This window comes from Rutidosis leptorrhynchoides, chromosome 2, assembly GCF_046630445.1.
Source record: "Rutidosis leptorrhynchoides isolate AG116_Rl617_1_P2 chromosome 2, CSIRO_AGI_Rlap_v1, whole genome shotgun sequence".
NCBI classification, from domain to species: domain Eukaryota; kingdom Viridiplantae; phylum Streptophyta; class Magnoliopsida; order Asterales; family Asteraceae; genus Rutidosis; species Rutidosis leptorrhynchoides.
Window position 1 is genome coordinate 641838960 of NC_092334.1, and position 13893 is coordinate 641852852.

Consider the following 13893-nt stretch of genomic DNA (forward strand, 5'->3'; position numbering starts at 1 on the left):
AACCTAAAAACATATACATATATAATGAAATGAGTTCGAACTACACGTATAGAATACTGTAAACGGCACATATCAACAAACCATGTCAGATATATACACACAGTAGACTACATTTGACAGCAGAACTAAATAATAATAATACTCAATAAGGGGATAATCATATGGGTTTTTTAAGTACCGACTGTTACTAATACCTTCAACAAGAGGATAACCAAATCCCAACCGAACAACCTACACCAACAACAATATGAGTTAAAAACACAACATACACAACAACTAATATCTAAAATCTAAACGTAGCAGAACAACAACTATAACATTATCAACGACAAACCTGTGAGCAGATAGCAGAATGTAGCAGAAAAAACCTTTAAAAAAGTAACCTAAACAACCAATATTAAAGTAAAATAAACACAGGAAAATACCCTAAAGAGAAACAAATATAGAAACAACAACAAAAATCAAAAATAGGTAGTCGATATCATAAGAAAAAAGCTAAAGATTTTGAACCCTTGTCAGCATGTGAACTTTAAACGGAGAAAAAACACGGCATGTAAGCGATGATGAAATTTTGTTTTATATAATAATCAAGTAGAGTTTTAGACTAACAAAAACAAAAGGACACATCGATGATTAAAAAGGGACGTGGCCCACTATGAATATTAACCCCGTAAATCCTTCCACTAAATCGTAGCCTCAAACGACAAACCAAAAATAACCAAATAAACATAAAATGGCAAATTTGCAAACAATATTCACCAAATATTTAATGGGCATACTTGATTCAATGGTTGTTGTAAGCAAAATATAAATTACCTGAAAGTTGTAAGCAAAATTAAAGCACAGAAGGATGTCTTGTATCAATATTATCAATGCAGTCATGGGATGACCAAGCCATGAATGCTACCAAGTCACTCCTCATAGAAAGTGGAGCTAGTGGCCGTTTACCCGATATAACTTCAGCTGTAAAACCATCGACTGAAACCCATTCGCTTTCTTTTATAACTTGGTTGACAATTTAATAAACTCATACAACAAATGTTTGTTAATGGACATAATTCAATATAGTCTATAAACTCACAACATGATAAGGTAGTTTGCTACTATAGAGAAGAAGGTAAACGTTACCGTTGTCGTGACATCTTTTTCTTAACTACGAATGAATTTGCTCTGGATTTTCATTCAACTTCAAGTAAAATCGATGGAGTCCATTTGAAAGATCATATAACCTTCAGTGGATTAAATCCGAATCCAAATAGTTATGTAATCAGAATTAAACATGGTGCTTTAATTTGATTCAATGGTTTTGTTATTTGTACTTTGATTATTTGCTTTTCATGACGCTTACACCGAACTTATTATATATACATATTAGAACACCAACTACTTACTAACTACTTTAACACCAATCCACTAAACTACAATCATTGAACACAATTTAAAATGGCCGATCATCACAAACTTACAAAGTACAAAATACTAACAACATATTATTTGCTTATATATCATACAAACAACATGTTTCATCATATTTGTACTACAGCAAAAAATAAAATTTATCAATTTATCTTATATTATCAATTTAGGAATTCAAAAAACAACCTAATTATAAAAAATTCATAAACAATTTCACATGCAATACACTCAAATGTTACTCAAGCCCTAACTGACTGATGTAGAAAATTATAACACTAACATGTTTAAAATTTCAATCGCAAATTAGAGAAAAGGGTGCCGGAGAAAGAGATTGCGCAGCCCAGAATTGATTCTGATTCTTCAGACACTGATTGTGTTGTCGTTCGTTCGTACCGTCACGACTTTCAGAGGCAACAATTGAGTGGAAGGTTTGCTACCGGTGCGATGTCGAGCGATAGGGTTTGTGGCAGGGATGGTGTTGGAGGTGGTGGAGCTGCGTTGGCGAGGGTGGTGGAGCTGCGTTGGCGAGGGTGGTAGCGCTGTCGGCGATCACTGGAGGTGGAGGTGGAATCTGGAAGGTATGCAGGTGAGTCTTCTCGAGGAAGGGTGTGTGGGGGATTAGTTTGGGTGTTAAATATAGTAGATTAAGTTAGGTGTCGTTTTTGGGGAGTCAAACGACTGAAATCCGCTTCTCTATTAGTATGTTAGGGGTACGATTGACTGGAAGGTTTGTTGCTGGTGCGATGTCGAGCGATAGAGTTTGTGGCAGGGATGGTGTTGGAGGTGGTGGAGCTGCGTTGGCGAGGGTGGTAGCGCTGCCGGCGATCACTGGAGGTCGAGGTGGAATCTGGAAGGTATTCACGTGAGTCTTCTCGAGGAAAAGTGTGTGGGGGGATTAGTTTGGGTGATAAAAACAGGAGATTAAGTTTGGTGTCATTTTTGGGGAGTCAAAATACTAAAATCCGCTTCTCTTTTAGTATGTTAGGGGTAGATCATATATTTGATCAATATTTAACATATGTGAATATTTAAACTATCTAATTACAATTGGCATAGCTCTTGAATAGAAAATGGATCAACGTTTGCAATACTTTTAGCTATATCATGATAGGTTAAAAGGGTAAAAGTTTTCCTTGTTCGAGCTACCCGGAAGGGCGAGTAATTCGACCACATACTCTGATGTACGTAGCTCAACAAGATTACTCCCTGGATGTTTTCAACTCATCTCTGCCACCACTAAATATTCATCCTAGACGGGATTCAAAACTGAGACCTCTTGCAAGGAACTCAGGGTCCCAATCACTAGGCAATCTTGTGATGATTAGCAATGCCATGATAATTTGGTAAAAGTGTGTATTATTGTAACTCATTTTTATATTTGAAGTCCTCATCCTAATTAAAGATACTTTGCTTTCACGTCAATTTTTTGTTATTATAGTACTTTATTGTTCTCTAAGTCTGAGCGACTCTTGTCAAAGGGAATGTCGTGTCCCACAAATGAGCCAGGGATTAAGCTCATCAGATTTCAAGCTAGTGGCCGAAATGATGTAGAGAGGGAATTTGAGTTTCTTCAATTCGGTTTCATATTTTAAGACTAGCTTCACGCACTATATTAGTAATTACAGGTTTTGAAGAGTAATGAATTGTTGTGTCATATTTACATAATATGATTCTACAAGAGTAATGAATTATCACTATGTCAGTGGGAGGAAGATTTTATTACCGAGGACATTGGAGAATCGTCCCGAACGTATAAGAAATCGAGGAAGAGAACGAGACCAAGACACAGTCACAAGAGAAATAATAATGGATAGGGCGGTGTAGACCAACTTACAGAGGATCTAAATGTGTATATTGAAACCTTCCATCGACTTTTCGCACTATGCATTAATTTTTGTTATGTAATCTCTAGTTTTAGGATGGTTACCTTATTATATAATTATAATATTATGTAGTCGTTAAATTTTATGTTAGTTAAATTTTATGTATCGTTGAATTTTAATGAAAAATCAATTTTTTTTATATTTAATATGTATTTTATTATATGCAATGTTTATATTTATTTAAAAGAAAAATAAAAGAAAAACAAAAATTGGTTGACCATACAAAATCTTGACACAAAAATGTGACAATGGGTTAATAAATGTCAAATCCTAGACTTTGTCACGTAACATGCGGTTTTCACTTTTTGGACAAAAATGCACTATTTGCATGTGACGTCACATGCAGGATTAAAAATAGTCTTAATGTTTAATAATCGAATCGAAGCTCAAACCTGCAAAAGTATATGGATCATGTTTGCATACCGGTAATTGGTATCTAAAAACATTATTTGAGAAACTTATAACTAATCTATACCATTTTTATTATTAACTCACAATGTACGGACTCCAAAATTTATAACTCCTTACATCTCAAAATTATTTTTTCGTTTTGAACTTTTTTTATTTTGTTGTACAATTTTTACTATATTTTTATTTGTGTTATATAATATTTGATGAAAGTTTATTAATATAAACACATTATAAAACCGAATCAATTCATATAACTTTTATCGAATTTTATGTACGAAAAATAAAAATACAAAAAATATAATTTTTTTTTAAAAAAAAATGACTATGAAAAGTTAAATAGAATAGTTATTTTGAGACAAAGAAATATTATATCATATAAAAAATAACATGAGTAAATTATAGATGGTTCTCAAGAAAATGATTACAACTTTAACGTGGGATAAATCCATAAAAATCAAAATTTGGTACGAACATCTAATTGTATGCCGTTAAAATCATTTTATTACTCGTATATTTTTTGTATTTGTATATCTCGGTATTGTATAAACATCTTTCACTGAGATCATAGATAACGCGGCGGCATCCGCCACCATGCCATCGACATGGCTTGACAAACGCCCCAACAAACGCCGGGAATGGGCATTTGTGAGCGTTTGTGAGCCGGCGTTTGTCAGCCGATCACGGGGGAGAGAGAGGGGCGTTTGGGGAGGTGGCTTGCTGTGATTGGTGGTTGATGTCTAGCCGTTGGAGGACTAGCCGTTGGGCTGTTTAAATATATTTTTTTTCTTTTTTCTCCTATAAATACATACACATTTTACTTTCATTTTCATTATTCATTTCACATTTTTCTCATATTTTATACATATCAATCCAATTTATATTAACATAAACATTTTAGTTTTCATCAACAAAAAATGAATTTTTTAGCCGCGAGTCTTGATTTGTTATTCGATAGCACCTTGTCCGACGAAGAGGAAGAAAACCAACCTAGAAGAACTCGGGTGTAACGAAACCCACGACGTTTTATTAATAGAGATCATGAACAAGCGGGTATTAATTTGTGGAACGACTATTTTTCTCAAACTCCGACGTATCCACACGACATTTACAAGAGACGATTTCGGATGCGAATTCATTTATTTCTCCGTATCAAAGACGGTATTCTCAATCACTCTTATACTAATAATGCTCCTAAACACTTTGTATTTTTCCAACAACGTCCGGATGCACTCGAACGTCCTTGTTTTACTACGTTTCAAAAAATAACTTGTGCGTTACGCCAATTGGCGTATGGAACATCCGCTGATATTTTTGATGAACATATAAAAATGGCGGAGAAAACGGAATATGTTTGCTTAAATAATTTTTGCAAGTGTATAATTGATTTATATGCCCGAGAATATTTGCGGAAGCCGACGGCAACTGACGTTGCTCGGTTGCATTAGACGCACGAGGAGAAACATGGTTTTAAAGGAATGTTGGGTAGTATTGACTGTATGCATTGGGCTTGAAAAAATTGTCCTGTTGCATGAAAAGATCAATATACTAGAGGTGATCACGGTCACCCTACGATCATGCTTGAAGCGGTTGCTTCATACAATATGTGGATATGACATTCGTTTTTGGGGATGGCTGGTTCAAACGACGACATAAATGTGTTGAATCATTCTCCGTTGTTTGATTCACTCAAAAAGGATAGAGTTGCACCGTCTCCGTTTGAAGTAAACGGACACGTCTATCCCTTTGGTTACTACTTGGCGGACGGGACGTATCTTGATTGGACAACCTTAATAAAGGGATATTCGACGTCTATTGATGAGCCACAAGTCAAATTTACTAGATTTCAAGCGAGTGGACGTAGAGCGTACATTTGGTGTTTTACAATGTAGGTTTGCAATTATAAAAACTCCGGCACGAGTTATGAGCGTTAACAAGATGAGAAGGATAATGTACAGTTGCATTGTTATGCACAACATGATACAAGAAGATAACGGTTTTGTCTTGAGTATTTGGGAACAAGAATGGTTAGATAAACCCGAAAACAGGCCCCGTTGTAATATTAGGAGAAGAGTCAAAGATCGTAAATCACGAGAAAAGGAAATTCCCAATCGAAACGTACACGATCAACTACGTAAAGATTTAACGGCTCATATTTAGAACCTCCCACTAAACTTTCGTTCTACAAACTAGTTTTTTATTTTTTAATTCATGTAACGTTTTTTTAATGTAACATTTTTTTAATGTAACTTTTTTTTATTAATGTAACTTTTTTTTATATATGCAGTGTAACATTTTATCTTATTTAATAAATAAAACTAATTAAAATAATCAAACAAAAAATTAAAAATAAAATACCACGTTATTGTCATCCTTTGACAGAAGCCCCCATAATAACTCTCTCATTTTTTGTCATGATCCAGTCATTGATTTGTCCCTAAAATGCATTTCATCCACTCCAAGTCACAATCACCACTATTGATGTGACTACTCATAAAACTCTTTCAAGATACATCCAACAAATAGACACTTTACAACTTCCAAACCAGCCCCCACCCCAACCCAATCCCAACCCCACCACCACCCTCAGCCATCTACCCAGTACACACACATATATATACATATACATATACATATACATTATATATCATATTGCGTTGTGAAGTATTGGAATAAAGATCAAATTCAAATATGGGTATGATAAAAGTGATGCTGATTCTCTTGGTTCTCTTCAACTTCACTTTTACTGCACTTTTTGCTTCTCTTGACAATAATCTCTACTCAGGTTCTTTTACTTTTTTTTTTTTTTTTTGGTATTTAAAAAGAGAAAAGAAAAAAGGAAATAAAGAGAAAAACTTTTAGCTTAATTAGCTGTTTGCGAGATGCATATGATCTAAGTACTGTAATTCTGAGTTGGAAAAGATGTACATGTGTAAAAAATTGTTGTAAAGTTTTTAAAAACTCCAAAAGTTTTTTGTCCTTCCACACAAATACCCAAATCTCAGCTCGTGTTCGAATTTTTTGTACATTAAAACAATTTGAGGAGGGTGACTTTAATTAAAAGTACTTTTCCAAAATTTTAGACCACTTCCATCCCAATTTTATTGTTCTAGATGAAAACATCAGTAAGAAATATTTTTTATTTTATTTTTTTTGTTAACTTTCAGGTTTTACATCTTATTTTTTTTTTAACTACTTTTTATTTTACATGCATACATTAAATTTTAAATTAAGAGAATAAAAAAACTATGGAGTATATCATATTATTTATATTTATATTTATATTATATATGAAAATGAACAATTAATTTAAAACAACTTAAAAAATATAATAGATAGTAAAATTGGGAGGGGAGTATAATTTAGTAAAATTAGATCCTATAGTGATAAAAAAAATTTAATGTATGCTATTCATGTGGTCACTTTGCAATTTATAGTCATGGTCATGATTATTAAAACCAAACTATATTATTCTAGTAAACACGCTAAGAAAATTGATACCAGATGATATTGTTATGCAGGAAAACCGTCTAAACAAATGAGAACAAAACAAATAAATGAATCCTATAATTCTGTCATTGTTGGTGACAATCGAACTATAAAACAAATCAAAACTGCGCACACGGGTGGAAGAGGCGGTGGTCAGGGTAATTCGTCTCAACAAGGAGGTGGTGCAGGAACAACTAGCCACCACAACAACCACCATGGTGCTGCAGCCATTTCTAACCGGCGTCAAAACGACAAACTTGTGATCGTTATAGCCACCGCATTAACATCACTTTTACTACTTATTTCTAAGTAAACTAAATTCAATCTGTTTGGAATTTATGATAGTGTATCAGTTTTAGTTGGGTTATAAAGCCAATGTTACCAATATAGGTAATGTACTTGTACAAAGTAAATTGTTATGTACCATTCAGTAAAATTTTTACCAGTACATTACCTACATTGATAATAAAATCGGGTCATTACCTATCATAAGAAAATAAAATGGACGTTGGCAATATATTAAATAACCCGTATTAATATGAATGTACTAGCTGGATGTGTTTTGGTGATTTGTATAATTGTATTGGATTCATGTAAGTGGATAGTATCCACATTCGAGTGTAAATGTGTGATATCATATCTTGTGACAGCTAAACGGATAATGTACTTTAAATTATGTAGTAGTATTGAATATTGAATACTAGTATTCGACTACAAAGGTGTTATTCATTTGTGATCAATGATTTTGAACAATAGAAAGGGCAATTTATAAAAGTCAAGCTGATAAGTGATACTGTAATAATGATGTTCAACGATAATGGCTTTTACTTCGACTACTTATAAGCTTAAAGATCACTTTAATAACTTAGATTATGGGGACACAATCCAAAACCTATTTTTGGGGTCTCAAGATGGTATAGACGGCGGGAATGAAAAAATGTCCGTGGAAGCATTCGAGGCATTCGATGAAATGATGGCACGTTTGGCAGAGGAAAGAGAACCAGGTGATGGATCCGCAAATGTGTTTTCTTACAAGATAGAGAATCGGTCCGGAAAGAACATTTTGAATGAGACGGTTAATGGTAAGTTGAAAAGGGCGGGACCTAGAGGTTGATTTCACTTAGTTCGTTTGGTTTGGTTTCGTGTAATATTCGGTTTAGTCTTTGGTTAGTTTGTTTTAAGGTTTTTTGGTTGTTAGGGAATGCTCGTTTATAGATAGTTTTCGGTTAGTTGGTTGCTCTCTAGGTGCGAGCTTCTCCGTTTTCCCTTTTTTTATATTATCTGTTGAGGACGTTTCTTTTGAAAAACAACCTCATTTCTATATGCGTTTCCGCAATTTTTGTCAAAAAAAAACATAGATTTTTTTTTGAACGCCAAGCTTGCATCAGTGTATCATTTATTTTAACGACACTCATCATTTGCACACACGCGCGCGTTCGGGAGGAAATCCGAATCGCATTACAGGAACCCGATCTTTTAACCATTCCTAGGGGCAGCCGGACCAGGTTTGAATCCTGAATGGATCCGAGAGAAAACCCCCCGGGGTCAATTTGGATATCCATATTTCAGACTAATTAATTAATAGGATGAGCAGAGCGAAGCTCGAACCCATGACCTAACCCTCATCTCCAACACACAAGGTGAAGGGGATGCCGTTGAAACAATGCTTCGTTGGCAAAAAAGAAAAAACATACATTATATTTAAATTATTATTTATATTATATAATCATATAAAATCGCCCAATTTACAAGAAGTGATGTATATAACATTTTGTAACTCCGTAACCGAATAGTTCGCCTTATACTAAAAAAAAGACAAACTCATAGTAATTTATTTTCTCAAAAAGTGGTTGTTTACTTTAAAAATACCATGAAATTTAAAGATATATAGAGTCTTATCTTTGTACTCTACACGATTTAAGTGATACTACTAAAAAAAAAAATTTAAACTAGTGGGTCTTTGGACCTCACCACTGATAAGGCTAAAAAGGAACATATATTTCATAGCAATATCCCTCATAAATAATAGATTTTCATATGTAATTGTATTATATTTTCATTGTAATTGTTTAAATAAATAGGTGCGAAGACAAAAGGCGAAAACGAAGATTTGAAGACACAAACGTCCAAAAAGCTCAAATGTACAAGATACAATTCAAAAGGTTCAATTTATTGATGAAAAAATGACAAGAGTACAAGTTACAAAACGCAAAGTACAAGATATTAAATTGTACGCAAGGACGTTCGAAAATCCGGAACCGGGACATGAGTCAACTATCAACGCCCGACGCAACGGACTAAAAATTACAAGTCTACTATGCACAAGAATATAATATAATATATAAATAATTATATTAATTATTTATATTTTATATTTATATATATATTATGTCGACAAGCTAGGTTCCAAACTGGGATGAGCTGGATTTACGAACTCCGCGACTCGCGGAGTTTGAAGGGTAAAATTGTCGCAACTCGCGGAGTTTGAAATTTCAGAAATGTCCTATAAATATCAACGAATTCTGCCGAGTTTAAAAAACATAATAATAATAATACTCCGTAATATATATATATATATATATATATATATATATATATATATATATATATATATATATATATATATATATATATATATATATATATATATAGTATAGGGTAGTTTTATATTAGATTAGTTCGGGTTATGTAAAGGTTATTTTTACGGGTTTTGAAGTCGAAATTCTGTCCGTGTAACACTACGCGATAAATACTCAATGTAAGTTATGTTCTCCTTTTTAAATTAATGTCTCATAACTAAATTATTATTATGCTTATTTAAAACGAAGTAATCATGATGTTGGGCTAATTACTAAAATTGGGTAATTGGGCTTTGTACCATAATTGGGGTTGGACAAAAGAACGACACTTGTGGAAATTAGACTATGGGCTATTAATGGGCTTTATATTTGTTTAACTAAATGATAGTTTGTTAATTTTAATATAAAGATTTACAATTGGACGTCCCTATAAATAACCATATACACTCGATCGGACACGATGGGCGGGGTATTTATATGTACGAATAATCGTTCATTTAATCGGACACGGGAATGGATTAATAGTCTATGGAATTATTACAACAGGGGTGAAATTATGTACAAGGACACTTGGCATAATTGATAACAAAGTATTAAAACCTTGGGTTACACGCAGTCAATATCCTGGTGTAATTATTAAACAAAGTATTAAAGCCTTGTTACAGTTTAAGTCCCCAATTAGTTGGAATATTCAACTTCAGGTATAAGGATAATTTGACGAGGACACTCGCACTTTATATTTATGACTGATGGACTGTTATGGACAAAAATCAGACGGACATATTAAATAATCCAGGACAAAGGACAATTAACCCATGGGCATAAAACTTAAAATCAACACGTCAAACATCATGGTTACGGAAGCTTAAATAAGCATAATATATTTTATTTCATATTTCCTCGTACTTTTATTTATTGTCATTTTAATTATTGTTATTTATTTTATATTGTTATTTAAATATCGTCATTTACTATACGCTTCGCTTAAAATATAAATCGACAAACCGGTCATTAAACGGTAAACCCCCTTTTATATATTATTATATATAATTATATATAATTATATATATTTTGTACAAATATAGTTGTTTAAAAATATAGTGTGCAATAAGTCCGCTCCCTGTGGAACGAACCGGACTTACTAAAAACTATACTACTCTACGATTAGGTACACTGCCTATAGTGTTGTAGCAAGGTTTAGGTATATCCCATTTGTAAATAAATAATTAAAACTTGTGTAATTTGTAACGTATTTCGTAGTAAAATATAGTACTATCACGTACCCCCACGCTACCACATCAAGTTTTTGGCGCCGCTGCCGGGGAAATCGGCGAAACGCTATATTTTAAATTTATTTTTGTATAAATATATTTATATATCATTTTAGAAAAACAATATAAAATTTAAAAAAAAAATACGTTTTTCAATCTCCGCGACTTGCGGAGGTTTTCTGGTACGGATCACCGCGACTCGCGGAGCCGCCCTGGCAGACCTGACCACGGAACCCTAATCGCATTTAATACGGAGTATATTAATTATTATTATTTTTAAAACCCTAATTAGTTTAATTAATTTAATATTTAGTTTTAATTTTAATTAATTAGTAATAATTAATTTTAATTAGTTTTATTTATATATAAAAATTAATACTATTATAAAATAAATATAAAAATAATATTTTTATAAAAATAAGTAATTTTATCACTTTTTATAATTTGTATCCTTTTATTTAGTGTAATCATAATATTTTGTATATTTTTTGTTCGCAATTAGTTTTAAAATTAGTTTTTCCGTAGTTATTTTATATGTATAGATTCTTAGGCTTTGCCGTAAAATCTCTTAAGTACTTTTTCTTTAGATTAAGATTTAGGCGCTTTGAAATTTTGCGAAGCCGTTTTTCGCTTTAGTTTTAAATAGATTTTAGTGCCTTTAAGTAATTGCCGTTTTCTGAATAAAATTGCATTTACCTTTAGACCTTTAGGCGCAACTTTTTAGATATAATTTTTAGACTTTTAAGTTTCGACGTTTTTCTTTCTTATTTTTATTTTTCGACGTTTTTCGACGCGTATTCTTTTTCTTTCTTATTTCTCGACGATCTAGTTTTTAGGACTTAGAATTTTCTCTATTTCTTCTCTATAATTTCTTTAAAATTTCAACGAAAAATTATTTTAAGCGGTTAAATTGATAGACATCCAAATTTTTTGCTTCGTAGTAATAGTTGGATTTGTTAGTGGCTGAGTTGTGAGCTTCCGATTTAAAGGGTTCTGGCTCCCTGCTGCATCTATTGGCTATTCGAAACGTGGGCAAAAGCAGAAAAGTCTATTAATTTGATAACTTATATAATTTTTATTTTTATAACTAATAGGATAATTAAGTAAATGCACCACATTGTAGCTAAAATTTGGTAATAAGCGCATTATGGAAAATCTCGAGAATATTTTGAAAACTCTTTATGACATCCGAAATCAATTTAATCAATACTCTCAAAAGGATGTTGATGACAATTCGTTCGGTCAATCTTGGATCACGAATGACGAAACAATAACTGGTTGTGAAATTTGTGGAGATTATCACTCAACATGAGAATGTTATTATTACGTTCCTATAGAAAATTATGCACCCATGGAACCTGAATGGAACGATTATGAGGAATACAATTCTAACTGGGATTATTCACAAGAATATATCCAAACTCAACAACCAGAAGACGAGGAAAATTATGTGCCTGAAAATTCTTTAGATTATATGAAAATCAAACTCGAAGAACTCAATGCTCAAAATGAACAAATGAGAGAGTTTGTAAATAGGCAAGCTGAAACTCTATCAGATTACACACCTGTTGATCTGAGGAGTCGTGTGCAAGAAAATCTCATATCATCGAATTTTGATGAATTCGAGAGCTCCGAAATCACCAACTATCCCGATGATACTTTTTATTCAGTCTTACCAATTTCACAACATAATGACACATCAGCCTCTACCGATGAAATCATCAATCCATCAATGGATGATGAAGAAGAAGTAAGGGTGACAAATTGGTACTCTTGGGAAAACGATAACGTTGAAAATTTTACCCCCGAGGCCAAACCGAACTTCACCATTACACAACCTTCCAACCCAATATTCTCAATAGACGAGTCATCTACCGAAGATGAACTACGAGCTGTAATAGATAATGACACCTCGGATTTCACCCAATCGGGTAATAGAGGTGAAAACTTTGATCACGAGAATAAAAGGAAGGAAATATTAGGAATTGTCCACCCTATAGAAATAAGTATGTCGGTGTATATCGATCCATTTGACCAAGAACCAGAAAAAAGACATATCCATTTACTAAAAGCTACACTTAAAAAAGAATTAGGTAGTGACGATCGGGTGGGTCTAAAATTTAAACCCATTGATATAATATATACCACCCGAGATGTAAATAACTGGCTCACTATTTTAATTCGTGGAACTTATTCTACCGACTTCACATGTCGTCAGCTAAGTGTGGGGAAGTCTAACCCCACTTAACGTTAAATTAGGGGTTCGGGTTAATGCATAACTCGTTAATAAAAATGCATGATTAGGGTAAAAGACGCTTTTTCAAATATTAGTAAACAGTTCAGAAAAGCAGCCGTTTTTGAAAAAAAAAGCATGTGTGATAAAACAAGAAGGAATGAACGATGAGGCGCACCATCTATCATTCGACGAGCTTTGTAATTACAAACTGGGTATTTTCAATCACTTTTCTACACTAATCACCCTCATGAATTTATAATTAGAGTCTGATTTCATGCAAATGAGGACATTGCATGATCTCAAGTGTGGGGAAAGGTTATAAATTCTCTCGGGTTTATACTTGGTTTATTTGCCAAATTTTATGAAAATTTGAAAAAATTTCAACTAAATGAATTTAAAATCATGTTTATATATATTTATGAACGGTGAAAACAAGGTGTTAATATCGAAATTATCGTTACCTCGGAAAGGACATAAATTGAAAAACACCCTAAAACGCTTGAATTCATTTAAAATGGAATAAAGGAGAATAAAAAGGCAAAGAAAGAAACTAAGTGTGGGGAGAATGTACCTAGTTATTCAATTAAAAACTATCTAGCACATGTTTCTGT

The 13893-nt window shown here is 32.9% G+C and overlaps 1 protein-coding gene across 1 annotated transcript; it reads left to right on the forward strand.

Moving 5' to 3' along the window:
• The first annotated feature begins 5338 nt into the window (after positions 1-5338).
• LOC139890127 (uncharacterized) lies at positions 5339-5867 on the forward strand. Its single transcript, XM_071873026.1, has 2 exons — positions 5339-5478; positions 5600-5867. The coding sequence occupies exons 1-2, from the start codon at positions 5339-5341 to the stop codon at positions 5865-5867; spliced, it is 408 nt and encodes a 135-aa protein (XP_071729127.1).
• Positions 5868-13893: the final 8026 nt, after the last annotated feature.